The sequence below is a fragment of the Aedes albopictus genome, chromosome 1, assembly GCF_035046485.1.
Source record: "Aedes albopictus strain Foshan chromosome 1, AalbF5, whole genome shotgun sequence".
Taxonomy (NCBI): domain Eukaryota; kingdom Metazoa; phylum Arthropoda; class Insecta; order Diptera; family Culicidae; genus Aedes; species Aedes albopictus.
In genome coordinates this window covers 158,145,963-158,172,341 of record NC_085136.1, presented here as the reverse complement: position 1 = coordinate 158,172,341, position 26,379 = coordinate 158,145,963, and the positions used below count along the sequence as shown (strand labels likewise).

The 26,379-nt window shown below is 41.8% G+C and overlaps 1 protein-coding gene across 1 annotated transcript; it reads left to right on the top strand.

Moving 5' to 3' along the window:
* The first annotated feature begins 130 nt into the window (after positions 1 to 130).
* LOC109427757 (cytochrome P450 4g15) lies at positions 131 to 20,206 on the top strand. The gene is made up of 5 exons (XM_019703348.3): positions 131 to 744; positions 10,273 to 10,470; positions 11,123 to 11,305; positions 18,698 to 19,612; positions 19,681 to 20,206. The coding sequence occupies exons 1-5, from the start codon at positions 525 to 527 to the stop codon at positions 19,863 to 19,865; spliced, it is 1,701 nt and encodes a 566-aa protein (XP_019558893.3). The 5' UTR covers positions 131 to 524; the 3' UTR covers positions 19,866 to 20,206.
* The last annotated feature ends 6,173 nt before the right edge of the window (positions 20,207 to 26,379 follow it).

Genomic DNA, 26,379 nt, shown 5'->3' with positions numbered 1-26,379 from the left:
AGACAAATAGTAAGTAAGGGATGAACGCGATCTCTTTGCTTAGTATACCACCAATACTGCACTCTAGAGTCGTTCTGGCTGCGCACTGGCGTAGCTGCGAGTCACACTAGCTCCAAACGGTCGCCTGCCTGATGACTTGAGCCGCGCGGGGCAGTTGAGAATTTGTAGCGACTATAAAAACAAATTTGCAAAAATTTCTATCAGTCAGTTACGGTGGATCTACTGCGGTGGTAACATACATCCAGAGGTAGTGGCTGACCAGTGCCTTGTCCTGGATCGAACATCCTCTGGTTCCTTTCAAATGGATTAATCCCGTCTCATCGGTCATGGACTATTCTTAACAGTGAATGGTGGCTTCAAAGCTAAATTTGTGATTCGGAAGGAAGAATTATTCAAGAATATTCAAACCAGTTATCCTGAAGTGATTTTCGAACGGCAACGAAAAGCCTACAAATTGTGATAGTTGAAATACCGAATACCGGAATTTTCCTAGTGAGTGATACAAGAACCAAAAATTTGAAAAAATGTCCGCGACCGTTGCACCGGCGGACCCGTTGATGGCGAACGCCAACATTGCGTCGCCCATGAATGTGTTTTACTTCCTGCTTGCGCCGGCTTTGCTCCTGTGGTTCATCTACTGGCGGATATCCCGGCAACATATGCTGAAGCTGGCGGAAAAAATACCTGGCCCCCCTGGATTACCCCTGCTTGGAAACGCGTTGGAGCTGATTGGAACTTCTCATTGTAAGTAGGAACAAGTGTGTAATGGGCGAATATGGAGATTAGTGATACTACAAAATCGAATGATTGGACTTAGTGCACAGAAGAGACAAGTTAATATATGAACAATTATTAAAACAATTAAAGTGTATGAAAAAAGTCAAGCAACTTTAGTTTTCTTCACGATTTGATTACATTTCAGAATAAAAATTCCAAGCAAGAGAAAAAGTTTAGGATTTTTATAACAAGAAATTTTGGTTGGATTTGAAACATCTAGTAATTGTATTTGCCACTCGAATTTCAAACTATTTACAATGAAATAGTGAAACGCATGTGTATTGTTTTGATTCTATTTAAAATCGGCAGCTTATAGAAGTTGGTTTGGTTGGGGAAATACTTCCATACATGAATTTTGAATGCTTCTTCGTATAACGCATTGTCGAGAACCCAATAGTTGAACCCAACGTTATTTTATTTTGGTAAGTGTCAAAATTTCCAGAAATGGCGGCTCATTTTTTTTAAACTTCTTTGAAAGAAAAGAGATGGGCACATTCTTTCTCTTGTGAAATTTATGAGAATTTCATCTGTAAAACAGATCTACTCATAAAATAATCCACAAAATAATTCCACTGCAATTATTAGCGTTGAACAATTCGTCATTGAAATCATCGTCATCATCAAACATTTGAAAGCAGTTTTTTCGTTCAAAACAAAAGTCTTTGCTATGAAAATATATTCACTGTACTCCACATGAGGAATACAATGCAATGAATATATTTCCATGGTCGATGTTTTGATTTACAGCGAGAAAAGTGCTTTTTATTTTCCGAAAAATGATGACAATTAAGCCTTAACGAATACTGAGCTGCAAAATTGAGTTTCCAGTTAGCCTAGTGGATAAAGTTTTTGATCGCCAATCCGGATTTTTTGATACCGGTTCCGATCGCGGTATTTTCTCGACTTTCTGGCCGTATCGAATACAAATTCATGAAATGGTAGGCAAAGAAATGACATATAAAGAATACCTATAGAAGTTGTCAAAAAGCACTGAGTTAAAGAGAGGCTGGAGAAGTTCTGGTAAGAACGAACAGCCAAAAGAAGAAGAAGAATGAAATTTTGTTCCAATTCTGAAATATTCTTTCATCCAAAAAAAATCCTGAAAATACATCCATAAAGCACATAGAACAAGTTTGCAGCACGTGCTTATAAGAGTATGTAATCGGAAATTTGTGCCTTCTAAATCGCATTTAAATATTAGATTTACTATTTTTATGCGTCTGAATAACAAACGATTTAAACCGATAAAATGTCCAAAAAAATCGCAGGAAAGTTAATTAACCAATAGAGCTGCGAACCTACAAATATACAATTTACACTAGAGCCATTTTAAACTCGTAAGTGCTTTGTGGAGCACTCTACCCTTCTTGTAAATTACTTTTTGATTTTCCATTGCAACGTCATATTTCTACGGTTTTAATTGACTTTCGTTCCGTAAAAGAAGCGCAGGTAACATTCAAAATCACGCTAATACCCACACAGGACATCAACTTGTTTCGACTTAATAAATTGCAAAGCCTCAAAGAGGGGTGCACTCCGAAGACCAACCCAAATTAAAGTGGTTCTGCTTCTCTCAATTAGTTGTAAAACCAGTGGCGCCTCAATTTCGAAGGCAAACAATTAAAAACACCCTTAAATATTTGAACTTTGTTGAGGATTAGCGCCAATTTCCACTGGCTGACACTGGCTGCCTGGCGGGTCTAGGGTGTTCTTGAAAAATCCAGGTAATGGACTAGCATGGCATCCACATTCACAGTCTCTTCGAGCAACCAGTAGTGGGATGCACTTTGTTACCTGTGTTAAATCACTGTGCATCAAGTGGTACCGGTCGTCTAGGCGGCGCTAGTACGCTCCCCGTATAATCAGGCAGGGATCAGACACATCATTATTATTAGTCACTTGAACATAAATGTACTTAGACAATTCGGTTGGCTGAGACGAGACATACATGCTTGTCAAATGAGGGTGAGAACATTTTGGTTGAATTCAACCCAAAATATTTGTTGATTTATCTTCAATTAACATGTTCATCATGTTTATCATTTCAACAATCAATTCGTCAGCCACAGCTTTGGCTGCACTGAACGTGGAAATGTGTTTTATATTCTTCCCTATGGAGTAGGCCATTTTTGATGAAATGAGAGATTAGGTGTATAGCTTGGCTAGGTGTATGGTTTAATAGTAGTTTACGCAACAAGGTGCAGAATGACGATTTTTACAGCACGAGTCGTACATTTATCCAACGAGGCTTGCCGAGTTGGATAATTACGACGAGTGCTGTAAAAATCGAGTTCTGTACCGAGTTGCGTACAACGTTTTTTGCAAGTTCATAAATTACCGCTTGAACAAAATTTTTCATCAGACTACATGCTGATGCTCATAGCCATGTTTAAGAAAATCTGATTATAGCAGGTTATACTGTGCAGTTGTCACAATTTTTCAAAACTGCATCCACAAAGCATCAAGAAGTTGATCCAAACTGAAAACAGTGCCTTAATGGTTCATTACGCAACGCAAATTAGTGCTGTTATGAACCATTACAGCACTATTAATTTGGTGTTGAAAAGTAGGCCTTTTCCTGTCAGATTTGCATGAGGTAAAACAGCCTATTACGATGAGAAATTGCAAAAAATATTTTTTTCAACTCGGCACTTTAATATTCTATTTTATACTTACTATTACAATTGCATTATGATTCATAATGCAACTCATTTCGGTTGCTTCATGGATAATAGTGCAATTGTTTGATTGACAACCACAGTCTGACCTTAGTTTCCACGGCTAGAGCTTCAAAAACTGTGACGGTTATAGCACGGCATGCTTGATCCAATTTTTTGTGTCTTGCACGATAGAGCACGTGGCCGGTCTCATTCAACCACCGCGAAGCACGATGGTATTGATGGAAACTATCATTTCCAATAAAAGTTTTTCTTTCATTGCAAAAAATTTTGTAAACAACTCGTTGCAAAACTAGATTTTTACAGCACTCGTCGTTAGATAAATGCAAGCCTCGTTAGATAAATGTATAATTCGTGCTGTAAAAATCATCATTTTGCAACTCGTTACATAAATAACTATACTGGTTTAAAAAGATTTTCAATATCAATTTTATTGGAATCGCCTTTGTTATCTCAGTGGAAATGCATATTGTTCCTTGTTCTACAGGATCTTCACTGTGTTGTCGTATTTTCAACTTCCTGGAATATTAAACCTTTTCAGTAAGCTCAAAACCAAAGCATATCAAAGGTTACATTTTTTAATGCTTCGGTCCTAACCATTTTCAAGGCCAAGTAACAAAGGCGAGTTGTCCACGCGTTCAAATGAGTGTAATCAGTGATCGCGCTGTCGTATTTTGTACAACACGTTAAAAAATTTCGCTTTTTGTACTCAGCATTATCGTGGTCCGGCGGTGATGGCCAACCGCGCGAGTTACGGAAGGTTGATTCCACCCTCAAATATTTATCCTTTGTCAGTTACATACAGTACACATTCGTTCGGTGCAAACGCTTCAACTGCAATGTTTTTTAACTGCAAGTTCGCTAAGTGCAACAATTTTGCAGTTATCGCACCGCTATCCATCAAACTAAAATGTCAACTGCGATGCGATGTTTTTCCCATGCACTTTTGCAGCAATGCTTTGTTTTCAGAAAGCACATTGGCTGTATTGTGCAGCATTTGACAGTTTTTTAACGTGTGTCAGTTTTTGCAGTTATCGAATTTCATTCGGTAAGTGAATCGTAAACATGTTGCAATTATCGAACATTTACTGTAAATCTTTTTTATTTTTTGTAGAACGAACTTCTTACTCGTTTGGGTTCTAGTTAGAAATGTAATTTCGAAAAATCATGATGACTTTATTTTTCAACCGATTTTTAAGAAATTTCGAACGAAGACTTTGCCAGGGGATAGGCACTTCCTTTGCTAACCGCAAAAATGCGTATTTATCCGATTTTATCCGTCGGTAAACGCTGCATACTGAGCAGGAGGTTAGACGCGGATAACGACGGATAGCAGCGGATAAATGCGAAGTGTCGTGCGAAGAAGTGTCATTCCCCCTGGATCTGGCTACATCTCTAATTGTACGGAAAAAAAATTTAAATGATATTTTAATATAATGAGTAAATTGGAATTGTATGGTTCTGGTTTCGGATGTTCCTTAGTCACGTTAGAAGTTACTCGTTCCTCACACCTAACATTGTTTCTCGTTCTCATATGAGTCTAAAACAGTTTGACATTCTTCATGGTTTTGAAAGTCAAGCATGTTGGAGGAATATTCAGGATTTTTTTAACATATTGGCCATCATCGCGAATGTTCTGGTACAACATTCAACAATTAACAAATAACAGACGTTCATGCTGACATACGAAATGTGTGTAAACACTTTCAACCACCATTTCTATTATGAAACGGCGGCAGTGAGCAACGTTTTTGGGTTTTGCTGTTCTTACACATGTTTTGAGCTAAATTTTATTCTAGAATAAACATCTGTTATCTGTGGTTCTAGGAACGTGGAGCCTTCCGAGGATGTGGCCATTTGCCAAACACATATAAAATCATGATTTTGCAAACCCAGAATATTTGAAGATTATTCAGAGGTTTGTGGACATATTATTCACCATCCCGGTTGTTCCGAAATTGGTGCCATCCAGAAAGACGCCATTCTCCAAACAATTCTGGAACCAATATTGTGACATATTGAACTTCGCGATTTTACAAAACAACTAAAGTGATCAATAAGCATTTAAAATGCCCCTTTGCAGTAGGTCATTGAGCCGTATATGCGCTTTAAGTGCTGCTTGAATGCAAATTTTAGTTCACTAGGGTATTGGAGGTATTTTGGACCGGGCAGGTATTTTGGCCCACCTAGGGAGCTTTATGATATTTATGACATAATCTCTACTAAATCTTGGTAAATTTTTATTGGAACACGAAAAGTATTCAACTATGTGATGACCTTTATTATGGATGTCAGTTAAGGCTCAAATAACCATCATTCAGTCATCAGCAATCATAAATTTTCAAAAGCAGTTTTCTTCCTTTAAGTCACAAAACCGACATTAAAAATTATTTCACTATTATCCAGATGGTGGCCTGAGTGCAATGATAAATTTTTATTAACATTATTGGTTGAGATTTCAGCGAGAAAACTGCTTTTGAGTTTTTGCTAAACGATGATGGTTCGTTTCCTCTTAAATATGCTGTTCAGTATCAAAAATAGAGAAAATGTTTTCACTTCAAATGAAACGCACGGAAAAGCGCCAAAAACAAAGAAGGTGACAGATTTGTAGTCGGCTTCGAAGAGGTATTAAATTTTACAAATAAATATTTATTTCATGGGAATGTAGTCAGGGCCTTGTAAAAATTCAAAATAAACTGTTCTCAACCTCGGTGGGGCGATAATATTTACTAAAATGGTGATTTGAGGTATGGCCAAAATATGTTCAACATAACCAGATGTGGAAATATTTTGGACCACCTGTCAGATCCCTCGCTCAAGTTCCTTCTAAAGGGAACATTCATGCCAATGTAATGTACTCTGAAAACAGAAAATAGGCCACTGCACTGTTTTGATTTTGTATGGGATTTTGACGTTTCTTGGCCTTGTTGTTTACAAAATTTCTGTAAGAGTGAAAGAGAAGGAGAGGATTTCATGCAGTGCCCTATAGAATTAGTTGGGACCTCCCGTGATCTGGGTTGTTATACGTTTATTTTACAATGAGGGTGTTGTGGGTTCGATTTGTTCTTACAGCTTTTTTTTTGAAAATCGTTTTTTTAATCATTTCGGCCTTGGACTTGGAACGTCAAAACAATTTATTTAGTATGCCAGGGGTTTTCAGATCATGCACTGCGCCAAGCCTTGCCTAGTGCACTGCGGTTACTCTTTTGATTTGTGAATATGCAACCCCTAGTATGTACCCTAGTATGTAACTTTTTGGAAATCCTCTCATGATTTCTTGGCGATTTTCCTGTGATCTTTCAGGAGTTAGCCACAGCATCAGGGATAAGTACTCAATACAGCCAGTTATTTTAAATGTCTAAAAACCTTCCTTTTGCATCACGTTGGGAACAGTTCGCTGACGTAGTGTACGGTTTGGGTCAAAAATGACCCTAATGCCAAGGGAGGGTTAATATCTCCAGAAATTATGGAACAGCATCTGTAAGCCACCAGGGATCTACACAAGGCTTCGTTGAAGTTCTCTCCCGGGTTCCACTGGAAAATCGCTATGAACCAGGAACAAATTTCACTAGCAATCAGGTTTCCATTTTGTCAAGAATTTGTAGAGACACTTGTCTAAAAAATTCCAAGAATTACACAAGTCAGTATCAACATCATATTGGCGTGCGAAAAGCATCAAACCCACGTCGTCAGGAAACATACTAATACTAGCTGTACCCGGCAAACTTTGTCTTGCCTACTGCGTTTTTTGACGTTTCAAGCCCCTAGCCAAGCGCCCAAGTCCCCGTTCAAAATGTATGAAAACCCGATTTTCAAAAACTCTCAATTTTCCCATGTTTTAAGCCTCATAAACCTTCCTTGGGTGAAAACTAACAGAACAAAACTTAGACGACCAAAATCGGACCACCCGTTCGCAAGTTATGCGCGGTCCCACGTATGCCACTGCATTTTTATATATATAGATTTAACACTAATTTCAAAATTTTTGAACAAGTGCACCGCGCAACAATTTATTTGTAAAAAAAGTGCACCGTGGCATGGAAGGTCTGAAAACCTCTGTAGTAGGCACACACCAAACTTTAGATTTCTGATTCTGGGGATACATGAATGATTTCCATCTGTCCTTGAGGTTCAGGTCCCCAGCGTCGTCTACTTTCAAAACACCGCATTTTGCCTCGCATGTTACTTAGTGTCTACTACGAGTGAGCAAGTAACAAGCAGCATGTTCAGATCAATATGTTTGATGGGTCTTCAGATTTGTTTCAAATTTCTCCACTGCTTGCCCAGCTACTGGAATGCTAGAGGGGTTGTCCATTTTGACATCCAATGATCTGGTCTTGCTGACGTTGCAGTTAGACGCACCAGAGTAGCGTTCGGCCCCGTTATATAGGACTCAGCATGTAAAAGCCTCGTACTTCAATGAGATTGACAATTTTGTCCGCCCCTCTTTTGCATCTTAGGGTGCCTCACAGATTTTCGTCGTTCAGAAGATCGTTTTTTTTTTTCATAGTCCACCAATACTGGTCAAACAGTGGAAATAAGCAGTGGACAGTGTAATATGCTATCATTATGGATTGCTGATGATCTAGCAATGGTAGTTTACGCAACAAGGTGCAGAGTGAAGATTTTTACAGCACGAGTCGTACATTTATCCAACGAGGCTTGCCGAGTTCTGAACCGTAGTTGCGTACAACGTTTTGTTGCAATTTCATAAATTACCACTTGAGGATAGTTTTTACCAAACCAAGAACAAAACTTTTTCATCAAAATGCACACTGGTTTTCATAGCCATGTCTAAGGAAGTCTGATCATAGCAGGATAGAAGGTTTGTATAGTTGTCACAATTTTTCAAACCTTCAAAGCATCAAGAAGTTGATCAAAACTGAAAACAGTGCTGTAATGGTTCATTACTTAAGTCAAATCAGTGCTGTAATTTGGTGTGGGAAAGTATAGGCCTTTTCCTGGCACATTTGAGTGAGGTAAAACAGCATATTACGATGAGAAATTGCAAAAAAATATGTTGCGGGATGGATTGCTGTATTTACGAAAAGACAAAAAACAATAAAGTTGTGTCGGTTTGCAGCAAAATAAAAATAGCATGGAAGACAAAGCTCTCCGAAGACAGCTTTTATATTTTTTTCTAAAGATATATATGAAACTTTTTTATTAAATGTTATCTAGTCTAGAGCATGCAGGTTGTCAATCAGTTTATTAATTATGTTATGAATTTAAAATATAATTGCTGCTACGAAGACAATCATATGTGTTAGAATTATTGATACATACTGTAAAACGGGGCGGGATATCAATGATCAGTGTGGATCGGGTAGTAAATCAAACGCGCTGTACGGGGTAGCAAGAGCAGACGATAAACGATTCTACCGCAACACGAAGAGAGTGGATCGCAGTAAAGCATGAATCGGAACAATATGTGGAGGTTTTATGCAAATATTAAATGGGGCACTGCCTAGTAATACTGCGTATTACTCTATGTAACGGAATAATATGTAATAGGGAGAACATAGATTGTTTGTTTACTAAATTCATATTAATTTATAAAAAATATCGTTCACCATTTAACCATCATCAATCAGCAAAACATTTTTTTTAACCTTCTGAAGCGAGGCTTTAGGCTTTCATGAGCATTAGAAAAAAATGAACAAAAAACAGCATTTAAAAACTTTGATGGTTTACTTTCTTACAATACTTGTTGTATCGCAAAGAAATTACTGAAATCTCGACGGACAACAAGTTGGTCGAGCACTAGGCAGTGTCAAACTCCATAAAAGTAGCGAATAATGCCAATTTCAAGTTTGAGGTTTCAAAATTTAATGTGCACTCTACAGTTTTACTGTGAAGCCTATTTACCTAATTCTCTCAATGCCTTAGGTCAAAATACGTTATTTAACCACTGGTATTGGTTAAAATTTTGTGATTTTTGCTTATCTAGCGAGTGTAAACTCATTTGATTGGCGATGATTCAATCCCTAACCCTGAATTATATTATATCTAATTGTTAATAATGATGTTTTAATGCGAAAAAAATGCCGTTGGGTATATCCAGCGCTTCGCTCAAACGACCTCTTTCGCCTTCCTCGTCCTTTTTATAACTAATGATGTTAATGAGCCCATTCGCTCAATGATGAGTATTTTTAATGAAGCGTATCCTAATTTTGACTTCGGAATGAGTGTAAATAGTTTTAGAAATAGTATCTAAGATTCATTAAGACTAATAACTATTGTCAGATGAATTAACTTACAAATAAATAAATAAATAAATCAAGCACGTACTCGTAAAATAAGGAGCTTGACGTAGACACACCCCAAAATAGTACATCCATAAACAATCGACTACAATGGACCATTTGGGCCGCGCCTGTCCCAAACTGCCCGCTCGCTGAACTGCGGCCCGCCCAATACAGTCTCAATTGATGACTAACTTTAATGTCAAGACAAAAGCGGTCACCCTAAACGGGAAGACATTATTTACTCCTGCGCACCGTAATCAGACATAATGGAGGAAAGTAAAGTTGCTTGACCTCACCACACATTCCTGTGCCCGTGCCTGATCCGGTCCGCACGTATCCATTGCATCATAATACATATTTACCAACGCTGCTGAAACAATTCTGTGAACGCAACATCCAATTTCTCGGGCTACACGTCCGACCGCCATGCGGGTATTTGAGTTAAGAGGGTAATTGCGTATTTTGTTATCAACAATAGTATATTCGTATAGGACTTGTGCACAGCAGATACATACCTCCTGTCTTGATTTGAAAAACATCTATCTAACTCTCGCCAAACCTACTTCCAGCCGTCTTCCGCAACGTTATCGAGAAAGGAAAGGACTTCAACCAGGTCATCAAAATCTGGATCGGTCCGAAGTTGATCGTCTTCCTGGTGGATCCACGTGATGTGGAACTGCTGCTCAGCAGTCACGTGTACATCGACAAATCTCCGGAATACCGTTTCTTCAAGCCTTGGCTGGGAAATGGACTGCTCATCAGTACAGGTAAGTAAACTGTCCACTCAATTACGGTTCCTTACGATGGCTTGGCCGATGCACTATGACTCAGAAATGAGCATTTGGTGAAAACTGGGAAGGATCGATCGATCAATTTCAAACTAATTCGCCAAATCTAAATAATGTCCATAAGTAAATGAAACTATCAAATTAGTCAATAATCATGACCTGTACATCAAAATTTCGCATCTTCGCCCACAGTGCTGAAGGTCTTCCAACCAAGTAGGTATTGCACGGTGATAGAACAATTCCGCGGACTTATTTGCATATGCGCGCGCAAACTTGGTATGGCGCGTCTTCGTGATTGTCTCCAACACGACGACGACGCTGCTCATTGCCTTTTTACCACGCAAACTACAGTATAGCTGATCTGCATTAATTTAGAATTAATTTTCGCCGTGCTTTCGCTTGAATTTTATTGCTGCTGTTTGACATTGCACGACCTCCCGACTTCCGGTTGTCACGATAAAAGCGCGTACCTAAACCTTTCGCACCATCATCGTCCTATGCGGTTGATTTTCGATTGTTGACTAATTTGCATCGATTAGACGTTATCGTGGGGAACCAACCATACCCAGTAGTGGCTATCCAGGATTTGTCACGCGGATCCATATGTAATGAATTGCTTTTTGCGTTCCAGGTCACAAATGGCGTCAGCACCGCAAGCTCATCGCTCCCACCTTCCATTTGAACGTGCTCAAGAGCTTCATCGATTTGTTCAATGAAAACTCCCGACTGGTGGTGGAGAAGATGCACAAGGAAGCCGGCAAAACGTTCGATTGCCACGACTACATGAGCGAATGTACGGTGGAAATCCTTCTCGGTAAGTGCTTTTAAACCTCTATGATAGAACCGACATTCAATTTCCAAGAGAGTGAATATTACAGTATGTATAATACTATTCCGTTCTAGTATATACAAATAAGAAATGGGTACTCCAGATAACTGGGCCATCACCTTCCCTGACGACCTGGCTTTTCTAATACCCTGAACTTTAAGCTTTCCCTTTCTATTACTAAAAACAACTTCAACCTAGGTATCCCTCCAAGAACTACTTTTGGTATCAATAGCATACATACATTCATTTATTTGAGATCACATTTAAGATAAAACATAATCAACAATAGTACGACACAACACCCACGGGACACGATACGAGAACGGACACAACACGTATTGTTTTTACAAACGATTTAAAGGGTTTTTAATTTACCTTTTAAGCCGACCAACTTTACAGGATTGTTGTGCGGCATTCTTGCAGCATGCCCTGCCCACCGTATCCTTCCGGCTTTAGCCATCTTCTGGATGCTGGATTCGCCGTAGAATGCAGCGAGCTCGTGGTTCATCCTTCTCCACCACACACCATTCTCCTGCACAACACCGAAGATCGTTCTTAGCACGTGTCGCTCTAAAACTCCGAGTGCTTGCAGGTTCTCCTCGAGTATGGTCCATGTTTCGTGTTTATAGAAGACCACCGGTCTTATCAGCGTCTTGTACATGGTGCACTTGGTGCGCGGGTGAATCTTTTTAGACCGCAGCTTCTTCTGGAGCCCATAGTAGGCACGACTTTCACCGATCGTGTGCCTTCGTATTTCTCGGTTAGCATTGTTGTCAGCCGTCAGTAAGGATTCGAGGTAGACGAATTCCTCCACCACCTCGAAGGTATCGCCATCTATCGTTACATTACTACCTAGACGGGCCCGGCCGTGTTCGGCTCCACCTGCCAGCATACTTTGTTTTGGACGCATTCACCAACAGTCCGACCTTTGCTGCTTCGCGTTTCAGGCGGGTGTACAGTTCTGTCACCGTTCCAAATGTTCTGGCGAAAATGACAATGTCGTCCGCAAAGCATACAAATTGACCGCATTTTGTAAAAATTGTACCCCGGCTGTTGCGCCCGGCTCGTCGCATTACACCTCCGATGTTGAAGACTGGGCATAAAAGTACGTCACCTAATCGCAGTCCCCGGCGGCGAGATTCGAATGAACTGGATAGTTCACCCGAAATCCTTACGAAATTTTGCACACCGTCCATCGTTGCTTTAATCAGTCTAGCGCATAGCAGTCATAGCTCCGTGCGATCGATACTGCTGTATGCCCATAAGCGTAACTAGGTCATAGCTCTATGGGGGGGCCAAAGCCATGTCGGTATAGGTTTTTTACACTAAAACGATACTTTTCGCCTGAATTGCGTGATTTTTTTCCAAAATGGATCATCTTGAAGGGGGCCAGGCCCCCCCTGGCCACCCCTATTTACGCCAATGTGTATGCCGCTTTGTAGTCAATAAACAGGTGATGCGTTGAGACCTGGTATTTACGGCATTTCTGGAGGATTTGCCGTACGGTGAAGATCTGGTCCGTTGTCGACCGGCTATCAATGAAGCCGGCTTGATAACTTCTCACGAACTCATAATGAATAGTGAATAATAACACCATACAAATACATAATGAGTTTCCAATCATTGAATAATACCTCAAGCTATCTTTAATTCCAAAATACAAATTCGTTGAGGTATACGTTATCAGCAATTCCAGCACAACCTCAGAATAAACCTTCTGCTAACAAGGATGCGCTTCCAATACCTAGGTTTGGTACGATATCTGACTTTGGTATCAACAGTTAGGTAGCAGTTATTCGTTGTTGCTCGGGTATGGACAACCCCATCCAGGAATTGGTGTCCACAGCTCACGAAGACTTCGGGATCGCCAAGCTGAATAGGGGCACTTATGCGCCTCCTCAGTGGTCAACAAATCCGTTCACGCAAGAATAACTCCAGCGTACTTTGCCTGCTCAGTCACATCGATTTCTAAATCAAAGATACGTAAAGGTCGAACACCATTACGGTTTCGCCTTTCCGTGAAAAAAACAATAGATGTTTTACTCGGATTAACCGAAAGGCCATATTGACGACACCAACCTGAAGGGCGCTTTGCATCAGGTCAAAAAGGGTGCTGATGCACATACCGACTAAGGGGCTGTCCATTAATTACGTAAGAGAATTTTAGCGATTTTCCGATACCCCCTCCCCCCTTTGTAAGATTTTTTGTATGAGAACTCAAAAATTTTTGTATGGCGCGTAAGATTTCTCAAACCCCCCCTACCCCCAAAAACCCTTATTGTAAATAATGGACAGCCCCTAACAAAAGAAACATAACCGCTATTATTGAGTTGCCCCAATAGCGTATCTCCTGCGAGGTTCCATAAAAGCGGTGACAAGGATCCCCCTTGGGGGCATCCACAAACACTCAATTTCCTAAACGCTGCTTGACGCAAAGTCGAGAAGAGATGTCGGTTTTTTAACATTTGGTAAATCCAATTTGAAATCATTGGAGATATACCATGACTCCGTGCGACTTCCAATATGGCATCGAAAGGCACGTTGTCAAAGGCACCCTCAATATTTGAGAAAACACCCAAACAAGATTGCTGTTGAGCGAATGCCTTCTCGATATCGTAAACAACTTTGTGTAAAAGAGTCACAGTGGACTTACCAGATTGGTAAACATGTTGGTTAACGAGGCACGATGGCCACCTCTATTAGGCTGAAATGTAACGAACGTTCTAGTCTGTTAGTTGTTGCAGTTAACGAATGTCTTCTGTATGTGCAAGGTATGTTATGTGCCAAAGAGCTAATACTAACCCGTGGGATGACATCTACAGGCCCGTGATGGCTATGATTTGAGGTGCAATGGCTCCCGCCGGGCAAGTTTCCAAAAATGCTAGAGAGGATTATTGACGGGCTCTTTCTGCGTCATGACCCTAGTCCTTGGTCTATTTTCGTAAGATCACTGAGGGCTGGGACGGGTGAGGCCAACCGATGAAGAACTTGCGGAGATTTCAAAAAATCCTTTGGTGAGTTCTGAACCTACCAAGATTTTCAGATCTGCTATGCTGAAATGTCTTACGAAGGAATCTTCCCGAAGGTTTGGCAGAAACAGAGATTGGCCCTATTGTCAAAGGAGGGCCACCTGATGACTCGCCGGCATACAAATATGCTAGCTCGACACTGGTCGGAAAGTTACTCGAAAGGATCATTCTCAACAGACTGTTGAGTCACACGATGTATGTATGTGGGACACTTCTACAAAGGGTAGGTGATCCCACAGGTCGATTCCGAGGGCAGACATTTAGGTCAACAGGAGCTAAAATGTCTACGCTCAAATAGCCAGTATTACTAAACCGAAGTTATGTGTTCGGATTTAACCACCCAAGTTCCATTCGTGTTTTAAGTGTTCTACAAAACAACCTAGAACAAAAACGTAACACATATCTTTCTCCTAAAGAAGACACCACTCAAAACGTGTAAACAAAAATTGTTATAATCCACCGTATACAGTCGATACTCCCTATCACTAACGAAAATGTAGACCATTCTCGATAGAGAACTTTTTTGATCAAGCAAACTTTCTTGGGACTCATTCGTTGGCAATTACATGTCGCTTTGTGTCAATATTTAATCAATCTGGAATCTGGATTCCAGATCTCGACACGCGTTTACGGCACGAGACTAGAGATGCAAATAATTTCTTGGAAATTCACTGCCAACTACCTACCAGCACGTATGTAATCAACTCGAACACAAGCATAAAGTTGGATTGCAATTACCGGCAACATTTGATTATTGTTTATCACCCCCTACGGCTCCGGTTCTTGAAATCCTCCATTGCGCAAGCATCGAGAATAAAAGGGTGGACAATTCGTAGCGAATCTACTATATCCGATAGAAGCAGCACGCGTCGAGTGTAGCGTTTCGCTGGAAATAGTTAGGAATAATTATTTTTTATGGTTGTCGTACTTACTAAATTTGCATGATCAATACTGTGGTGATCGATGTTCTTTGAAGGTACCAACCGTAAATGTCGCGGATTTCAACAAATCCACATGCCTTTAGTAGCCATTGGCATTGCCTCCTAAGCGTAAGAATTTTTTTTTACGATCGCCTATCAAGTCAGCATTGCATAATTTTGGCGCGGATTTACCAAAGGTTCCCTTTCAACTTTCCTAATTCTATAGGTGCGCTGCTGCACGTAGAACCATAACAACCAACCAACGGCCATGTGCGCAAACGGCAAGCAAGCCGATCCAAACCGTGAAAACTTGTTTTTCTTCTCCGAGACACACTCATTCACTTTCTGTCGCAATCAGCTGTGCGTTCGAAAAGCGGTTGACTTTTTTCTCAGTCATGGAGCACGCGACGGTGGTGGCCGGCGACCATCACCCCAGCACCGTTCTGGGGACAGGACAGGTTTGCATTCGGTCGGTCGACGTCTAGTGTGGTCTAATCCATCCGCCGCCACCGCTAGCGTCCGTCCGGTCGCTGTCGTCGTCGCCGTCGTCATCGGTGCATTTCTGCTGCATGCGAGATGCCTTTCCTTATGCAATTTCTTCTGCTTCTTCTGTCGTTCTCGTTTTTCCAATGCCGCTGTCGCAATAGAAAATCGAAATTGGCGTCGATTATCGGGGCCCCTTTTTAATTACAACGACGTTGACGGCGGCGGCGGGCCATATGGGCCGTCTGAGGCAATCGGTTCGGTGTAACTTTGTCAATGTTTCAGAGACAGGTTTCCCAGCACTTGAAGCGGTTCGGATGTCGTGTTTAATGAATGAATATCTGTATCTTGGCGTCGGTTATGGTCATTTCCCAGCACGTACATATAGTGCATTGGCAAATAGGTGTCATTACTCCGACCAGTTTTAGAGCGGGTCGTTGGACTTGATGCGACCCACATAAGTGATCAGGCCGCACATTGGCTATATTCATTATCACGTAGGAAGGAGCTGGCATTCTTGTCAGTGGCAGTGATAATATCCCCTTCAAATCTGGCTGACGTGGAGTTGTCACGTAACCTTCCGGACTGCCAGATCCTCCAACACTGCTTTCATTTGACTTTTAGAAGTTGCTGTATATCAAATCACTTTACAGGAAACATCGTTACTCTGCACTTCACGACTTCATGCGTCAATCGCATCGGTAGCGAACACCAACTTTGCAGGGATGTTGTCCATACCTGTCTTCAGTATCCTTCCGGCTTTAGCAACCTTCTGGATGCTTGATCCGCCGTGTCTGCAGCGATCAGGTTCATCCTTCGCTACTACCCACCATTCTCCTGCACACCGCCGAAGATCGTCCTTAGCACGCGGCGCTAGAAAACTCAGAGTTATTCTAGGTCCTCCAGATCCTGACTATCAACAAGGCAGAAAGGTAACCGTCTTTCCAGTGCTCATCTGGATGGCTGCAGCTCTTGATTTAGCTGCGATACCAACCTTACCAACTATTTCGTTGATTCTGAGCTAGTGAATGGCAGCCTTAACATTCCTCAGCCTGGGAGTTGGATCATTAACGTCCTCTGCTGCACTGACGTGTCCTCCATGTCATTCAAGTGCACAACGGAATTCCGACTTTCAGTCATCTTACGTCCGTCTATCAGAAGGCTCCCTTCCTTATCCCTGCAGAATCGACCCGCGGGCAGGTCATCTGCTTCAGCTTACATTTCTATCGCTCCACGTTCTGCCAGGTTTCTTGCTGCAACGTTACCGCCCGCGCTGCGTTCTTCTCCACCCAAAATCACTCTTCACTCCAAGTTCACTCCGTCGACTACGCTCTATGTATTAACCACGATAGTTCCTTCGGCAGCGTTGTTGATGACTGCTTTTACTGTAATCCAACTGTCCCCTAGAGTGGACACATTGAGCTTGCCCTCGTCTGGAAAAGCTGCCTCAAGGTTCTGTGCTGAGGCGACACCCGGGTGCTTCAGTCGCTCTAAGTAGAATCGTGGCGGTTACCGGTACCGTGCACTGCTGATGAAGAGAGTTTTGGACGCAGTTCGATCATCACCAGGTTGTGATCAGAATCGACTCAAGCAGACTACATGTTACAGACGAGTCACGTACTTATTTGTTAGAGTTAAGTCACAGTGACCTCTGTACGACCAAAACTTGTTGCTTGGGGATGTGAGCACTACGTCCAGACGTCTATAAGGTGACGTGCATCAATCGGAACGTGGTCGATTTGGGTTTCTATCTGCTGTATTGATCTCCAGGTGTAGCGATGTGAGAGGATCATGCGCATAAATAAAGCACGTTACCAGGGCCACGGCAGTTCCTCAAGTTTCTGAAGGACCATGCTGCCCATAATCGCATAGTTGACGTAAGCGCCACTGAAGTTTTCAACACACTTTAGAAAGTTCAACAATGAATAATGCAAAGTTTGAGTTCTTTTTTCACATAGGCATCTAACTAATGGTTAGATCTTGTGCTCTATCGAAAAAAAAACTGGTCATTATTATGTACATACGATAGATATTAGCTTGTAAATGCTGACATTGTCGATGGTGGTTACGTCGACTATGCGAACATGGGCAGCATGGTGCACTAGCATGGGACAAAAATCCACGATCCAGTCAACTTTTTGGAATCCATTTGGGTCCATTGATGCACTCGTGGGCTTAGAGGTCATCACTGGACCTCAGGAGTTGATCATCCGCCCCTAACGCAGAGAGCAAACGGTAAGGGTATCAGGCTTACAGAAGTTGGTCGAAAGCTTTATAATTCGTCAACTGGTGGAAGCAGAAATACCAAGTACAGTAGACGTTCGGTCGGTGCAAACGGTTTAACTGCAATGCTTTTTAACTGCAGCCCGGTAAGTGCAACAAATTTTCAGTTATCGCACCGCTATCCGTCAAAACGGTGCGCCAAGTTAGCCCAAATGAATAATCGAATGAATTTTTCGTTCATTTAACGTCAATTGATGGGTTGTTGACGCCTATTTGACGTTGCAGTTACTGAAACGTAAACATGTTGCAGTTATTGAACGTCTACTGTACCAAGATTCTAATCGTAACTTGCTGTGTACAACCTTCTACGCTCAGTGGTGCAGTTTATATTATCATGTTGATCATTTGCTACTGCCTGGTGGAATTACCCTGGTGAAACTAGAGATCAGGGGTCTTCCTTCCTAGCTCTACGTTGTCCTTCTCTAATGTACTAAACCGCTCGTTTAAATCGTCTGTCTTAGCCAACAGTTAGGCTATTCATGGGCTCCAGGGACCCTGTGTATAATTCTGTAAGTTACGTAAAAATCATGCCTGGAGAACACTACTCAAGATTTTTTTTGGAAAACTGCCATATTGTAACTCTTGGATATTGAGACTACACAGTGTTTCTGTACAGCATTCTTCATGGATTCTAATTCACCCTTTGTATTCCATTTCCTCAGAAACCGCCATGGGCGTTTCCAAGAAGACTCAAGACCAATCCGGATTCGACTACGCTATGGCTGTCATGAAGATGTGCGATATTCTGCATCTGCGTCATCGTAAGATGTGGCTCTATCCGGATCTCTTCTTCAACATGTCTCAGTATGCCAAGCGACAGGTCAAACTCCTGGACACCATCCACAGTCTGACGCGCAAGGTCATCCGTAACAAGAAGGCCGCCTTTGCTACCGGAACCCGAGGATCGCTAGCCGAAACTTCCATCAAGACCGCCGAATTCGAAAAACCAAAATCCAACATCAACACCAGCACCGTGGAAGGATTATCGTTCGGTCAATCGGCCAACCTGAAGGATGATTTGGACGTCGATGAGAATGATGTCGGAGAGAAGAAGCGATTGGCTTTCTTGGATCTGCTGTTGGAAAGTGCAGAAAACGGTGCTCTAATTTCGGATGAAGAAATCAAGAACCAGGTCGACACCATTATGTTCGAGGGTCACGACACAACCGCAGCCGGAAGTAGCTTCTTCCTGTCGATGATGGGAATCCACCAGCACATTCAGGACAAAGTCATTCAAGAACTGGACGACATCTTCGGAGACTCGGATCGACCGGCCACATTCCAGGACACTTTGGAGATGAAATACCTCGAGCGATGCTTGATGGAAACGTTGCGAATGTATCCCCCGGTACCAATTATTGCGAGATCTTTGAAACAGGACTTGAAGCTGGCATCCAGCGATATAGTTGTACCATCTGGTGCCACCATTGTCGTTGCTACCTACAAACTGCACCGACTTGAAACTATCTACCCGAATCCCAACGTGTTTGACCCAGATAACTTCCTCCCCGAACGACAGGCCAACCGTCACTACTACGCATTCGTACCTTTCTCTGCTGGACCCAGAAGTTGTGTTGGTAAGTTAACAACCCCATTCAGCCCCCAAAACGACTTATTAACAATTTCTCATTTATCTCTTACCTAGGTCGCAAGTACGCCATGCTCAAGCTGAAGGTCATCCTTTCCACCATTCTGCGAAACTTCCGCGTAATCTCGGACCTCAAAGAAGAAGACTTCAAACTACAGGCTGATATCATTCTGAAGCGAGAGGAAGGCTTCCAGATCCGTCTGGAGCCCCGCCAGCGCAAACCAAAAGCGGCGAAAGCCTGAAGCAAACACAAAATCAATTGCATCAGTTAAGAGTTAATGTAATGTAAAGAAAATCAAAACTTAAAAGCTCCGGGTCACCAACGCCTGGAACCAACCATTCATAGAGTGACGAGGAAGAATGTCTACACCATGATACCATATAATATTTACGGCGCATTCATAATTTAACAGACACGTTGGTTGACCAGAATGACATGATTACATGTAAGAGCCTAATCGATTGATTAGATCACCGATACGTAAGGGGAATAGAACTTATTTTATTGAATTAGGATTTACACTTTGATGAAGCTTGTATGTGTGTGATTTAATACAAACGGAAAAATAAATATGAAACCAAGTGTTACACATTTTGAGTCAGATAGTACATATCACATTTTTGTCTAACTTACACCCGATTCTTTTTTGTCGCACGGGACGTTTTTGTTTTTGCTATAACATTGTACATGTGTGCAAAATATCATGCAAATCGATTCGAAATTGATTGAGTTATAGCGGGAATCGAACCCGTCGCCCTCCACATGACCATGCTGAATACTAACGCCAGCGGTTGGGTTATTTTGCGTTATTTTTTAGTGCATTTGGGCTATAAGCAACCAAAAGTTCGGATAAAACGGCATGTTTGGGCTTAATCAGCTAATCGAAAGAAGATGAATAGAGTTCTATACAGCTCACTTTTTAAGTAGTTAACCGAACTTGAGTTCACAAAAAGTACACTTGTGCCGCTGAAAGGAACGCTATTCAGCTTAAAAAAGAGCTTCGATAAAATGAAAAAAGGCACTAAGTCCTCAAAAGTATTTGTTGCCACGACCGCAGCACCGGCAACCCGGCCTTCGACATCTGGAGATTCCCTCCATCAACGCTAGGCGCGCCACTGAACAGACATATGGATTGGAGGAAACTTTTGATCGATTCGTATGTCAAGCGGCAATGTTTTGATCTCCAGCTAACGTGTTCATAAATGTGCTATATTGGAATCTTAAATTTACTTAAACTGTTGATGAATTGTAGGATTTGTTTAATTGAATTGATTTATTTAGTGCCTAAATGTTCTCTCCTAAATTACAGATAAAGATCTCATCTTAAATTTACCTAAAACTACCTTAATTTGTTAAATAATCTGTTTTGGGACGTGGAAGGTTAGAACAACAATAGATTTTAGTATTGAATTATATAACTAATAATTGAGATCTTCTACAGGTTGAATTAGATACCTTTCATAATCACATTATTAAAATTTGAATTGACTACCTATTATTACTCTTTGGTAAGCTGTTTAAGATGCTAAAATTGTGCTAAAGATGTATTATAATCCTATAATAATCCCAGCAGATAGATTTATGACGAGAATTGGATTGACCGTGCTTTAGTTTGGCATAATAATGCACTATTAAATGTAAGTTGAATTGATACGGTTTAAGAATGTGATTGAACTTATGAAATCTTTTCAGCTTGAAGCATACCAGAAATAAAGTTGCTATCAAGAATAGTGCCAAGTTTGTTTGACGCAACAGTATTTTTATATTGAGAGACTTTAGCATATGAGAACTCCAAATTCATTAATACCTTGAGATACATTTTTGATGTTTTTTTTACTTACTGAGACTCGAACTCGGGTTCTCCTCGTTGAATGCCGGCGCCTAACCACTACTACATGTTTGGGTTGTTAAGCACTGAGGGATTTTACTCAATATGCTGATATCATTTATTGATGCTCAATCAGGTTTGCATGTGAACTTTCTCTGAACTTCAAATACCCTGCGAGACAAACTTTTCGAAGCCGAAAGTTCGGAAAAAGTTTACGTGGAACTTCTTGTGAACTTACACAGTTTGACATTTTCAGTTTGTTTTGGTTCGCAGTTTAGGCAAGTACGAAGCAATAAATTAGTGGAAGTGTCGGTGATTCGGATGTGATGAAAGTTTTCAGAGCCTACGATTGCGTCGATTACCGGTGCGCTGGTTTGACTAGTGAGACGGGATAGAAAACATCCAGCAAAACTGGAAGTCTTTTACTGTAGGCGAAATAAAACTCCGGTGGAACACTGGGTGGAACAGTTGCTCGCTGCGAGGGCAGCCTTTGAGCCACACAATACGGACTCTTTGTGTGGATTTCATGTAAGTATGTTGAAATATAATAGTGAAACAAAGTGTACTTGTGAAATTAACATAAGCTGTGGCTGCAGAGCTCGATTGCCGAGTGATTGAATTGAAATTGAATTTCTCCCAGGCTCCGCTGTCTCCGAAGTTCATGTGAAGTTCTCTTTCGGTACGGTTAATATTTATCCGAACTTCATGTCTCCGAAGTTCATGGGAAGTTTACTTTTGGTACGGATAATATTTATCAGAATTTTGGAGTAGTAGGTTCAAAACAAGTACAAAACAAGTTCGGAACGGAAATTTTCAAGTTGTTTTTATATGTCCATTTGAACTATATTTGAGCCTTAGAGGCACGCAAAAATTCAACATGAGTTCGGTTTAAATTTGATCGAACTCTGCCCTAAAGTTCAAAGTAAGTTTTTTCTGAACCTTTTTTCGACTTCAATGTCGTTTTGAAGAGAAGTCAAATGCTTGTACATGTACTTCCAAGTTCATAAACAATACATGAGTAACTTTTTGGAGAATCAAGTTCAACGAAACCGAAATTGAACCAAACTTGAACTTCTGAGTTCGTTCTTCAAGTGGAATCCGAACTTTTGGTTGCTTGGTATAACACTAGTTTACAGCAATTTTGAACTCGGTAAGCTGATGATTGTTTTTGGTGTAGAATGCCTTGAGTTCGAAAATGCGAAGGAAAAAAATTACAGTAGAGCGGAAATTTTTTCGACTTTCCATACAAGGTTGATGATTTGAAATCGATTATTGTTCTATTTTTAGGCAAAGTCGCTCACTACACACATCTTATTCTCCGTAATTAATGCTCCGATTAAGCTGAATTTTTTACTGTAACTCGCCTATATACAGTAGACGTTCGCTCGGTGCAAACGGTTTAACTGCAATGCTTTTTAACTGCAAGTCCGATAAGTGCAACAATTTTGCAGTTATCGCACCGCTATCCTTCAAAATAAAATGTCAACAGCGATGCGATGTTTTACGCATGCACTTTTGTTGCAATGCGATGTTTTTCGTATGCACATTGGTTGCATTCTGCAACAACTGACAGTTATGTGACGTCTGTCAGTTGTTGCAGTTATCGAATTTCATTCGGTAAGTGAAACGTAAACATGTTGCACTTATCGAACGTCTACTGTATGATATGTCAAATAAACGTTGAGAAAGAATTTTTAAATATTTTTTTCTTATTGAAAAAAAAATACATTTCTTCATATAATTTTGGAAATTTTGCTAAAATTTAAGAAGATCGTCCCCAAAACTCGCCAATATCTTGAATTTCATCAATCTGACCCAAAACCTGTATTCAGATGATCGAATAGTATTATATTCAGCTTTAAATTTATGGAGAAAGATTTAAAATGGGTTGAACAAAAGGCAAAATATTTGAATTTTATTAAATTCCTTTTTTTAAGTTGTAAAACTCGATATTGAGCTAAAACTCTAAAACTGTTCTACTTTAATTTTTTGTAGCACGGTTTCGAAATCAGCGCTAAATTATGCTTCAAAAATTTTGGTCGTAGACTGAAGTTCACGACTTTCGTTTTATTTTGTAAACTAGTGTAATTAGCCATGGTTTCATGTATAAACGATTTAATATCGCAACGCATTGACTCCGCAAACTTACTCTCTCTCTCTCTCTTCTTGGCGTAACGTCCTCATTGGGACAAAGCCTGCTTCTCAGCTTAGTGTTCTATGAGCACTTCCACAGTTATTAACTGAGAGCTTCCTCTGCCAATGACCATTTTGCATGCGTATATCGTGTGGCAGGCACGAAGATACTTTATGCCCAAGGAAGTCAAGGAAATTTCCATTACGAAAAGATCCTGGACCGACCGGGAATCGAACCCGTCACCCTCAGCATGGTCATGCTGAATACCCGTGCGTTTACCGCCTCGGCTATATGGGCCCTCCCGCAAACTTACTATCAAGTATAAATTTCTATGCTCCTTCTAGACCATTGTGAGGGCGTAATCTAATCTAAACACAGATATACAAAAGTTGGTCCTTTAAATAGAATGATGAATCTATATAATCAGCACTGTGAATCTATTAGTTTAACCATGTCTCGAACAAATTTAAAAACAATATTTGAGGTTTTTGAAATACAACAGTGAAGTGAAAATAAATTCTACGGTAGGGGAGACTGAGGAGACTTGATCCCTGTGGAGACTTGTTCCCCCATATTTGCTCGGAATCAAAAACATTTTTCTTCTAGCATAATTTTTCCAAAACTACTCCTGGACAAACGACTATGTTTTGGCTATAAGTGATTTCGATTGTGGGCTGCAAAACGGTGAGTCGATAAGGAGAGCATCCAATATAGCTCTGGTCCTCACAAGTTCCTACCTCATGCTTCCACGGGTCAGGCGATGACAAAGACCGCCAGCTAAGAGTTGTGTGCTTAGGGAACGTTCAAAAATTACGTCCATCATTTGGGGGAGAGGGGGGGGGGTCTACAAAAGTGTGACACTACGTGTATTTGGTATAGGGAAAATGCGTGACAGAGGGGGGAGGGGGGGGGTCTAGAACTCCCAAAAATTGATGGACGTAATATTTGAATCTTCCCTTAGCTGGTAGTGCAGCCTGGGCACTGTTGTCCTTCTGACTTCAGCTAGATTGAGGAGGTACGATCCGAGTGTCTGTTCACCAAGGAGGTGCGGCTCAAACAGCGTCTGTTCTGGCATCCAGCGGCTGAGTAAGAAACGCTGCACCACGCCCAGCTAGATCCAAGGTGGTAGCCCCATCAGCGTGGTCGTCCCAGTGTTGGTTGGGACGTTAAACAGAACTGGCACGATGGCCCTCCGGCGAGACAGGAGTGTTGGCGTAGGCCCAATAAGCCACCCGTAAAAATCCCCATTGCGAATAACATAGGAGAAAATACGACTCGATACAATCGGCAAAGACCCACGCGACGAAATAAGGACTACGATTGGAAACTTGGAACATGGAATTGCAAGTCACTAGGTTTCGCAGGATGTGACAGGATAATCTACGACGAACTACATCCCCGCAACTTCGACATCGTGGCGTTGCAGGAACTTTGTTGGACTGGACAGAAAGTGTGGAAAAGCGGGCATCGAGCGGCTACCTTCTACCAAAGCTGTGGCACTACCAATGAACTGGGAACAGGATTTATAGTGTTGGGCAAGATGCGACAACGTGTGATCGGGTGGCAGCCGATCAACGCAAGGATGTGCATGTTGAGAGTTAAGGGCCGTTTCTTCAACTACAGCATCATCAACGTCCACTGCCCACACGAAGGGAGACCCGATGACGAGAAAGAAGCGTTCTACGCGCAGTTAGAGCAAACATACAATGGTTGCTCGCCGCGTGACGTGAAAATCGTTGTCGGCGACATGAACGCGCAGGTAGGAAGGGAGGAAATGTACAGACCGGTAATCGGGCGAAACAGCCTGCACGCCGTATCGAATGATAACGGCCAGCGATGCGTAAACTTTGCAGCCTCCCATGGTATGGTAGTCCGAAGCACCTTCTTCCCCCGCAAAGATATCCACAAAGCCACCTGGAGATCACCCGACCATCAAACAGAAAACCAAATCGACCACGTTCTAATCGACGGTAAATTCTTCTCAGATATAACCAACGTCCGCACATACCGCAGTGCGAATATAGATTCGGATCACTACTTAGTCGCTGTATGCATGCGCTCAAAACTTTCGACAGTTATCACCACGCGTCGAAGTCGAACGCCGCGGCTAAACATCGAGCAACTTCGTAACGTAGAAGTGGCTCAAGACTACGCGCAGCAGTTAGCAGTGGCCCTACCAACGGAAGAGCAGCTTGGCGCAGCTACACTTGAAGATGGCTGGAGGGACATCCGATCCGCCATAGGTAGTCCCTCGGCTACAGCACTAGGTTTCGCGACTCCGAATCACAGAAACGACTGGTACGACGGCGAATGTGAACAGTTGAAAAACGAGAAGAATGCAGCATGGGCGAGAATGCTGCAACACCGTACGAGAGCGAATGAGGCACGTTACAAACAGGCGCGGAACAGGCAGAACTCAGTCTTCCGGATGAAGAAGCGCCAGCAGGAAGAACGAGATCGCGAAGCGATGGAAGAGCTGTACCGCGCTAAGGACACACGAAAGTTCTACGAGAAGCTGAACCGCTCGCGCAGAGGCTTTGTGCCACAAGCCGACATGTGCCGAGATAATCACGGGAATATTCTCACGAGCGAGCGTGAGGTGGTCGAGAGGTGGCGGCAGCATTACGATGAGCACCTCAATGGCGACGTTGCAAGTACCGAAGGTGGCGTGGTAACAGATCTAGGAGTATGTGCACAGGACGAAAGACTTCCGGCCTCTGACCTTCAAGAGATTAAGGAGGAGGTTGGCCGGTTGAAAAACAACAAAGCCGCTGGAGCAGATCAACTACCAAG

Excerpts from the sequence above, each read along its gene's own strand:
- LOC109427757 (XM_019703348.3), top strand. The coding sequence starts at position 525 with ATGTCCGCGACCGTTGCACCGGCGGACCCGTTGATGGCGAACGCCAAC. Across the intron at positions 10,471-11,122 it reads TGGACTGCTCATCAGTACAG|GTCACAAATGGCGTCAGCAC; the intron begins GTAAGTAAACTG and ends TTTGCGTTCCAG. Across the intron at positions 19,613-19,680 it reads TGGACCCAGAAGTTGTGTTG|GTCGCAAGTACGCCATGCTC; the intron begins GTAAGTTAACAA and ends TCTCTTACCTAG.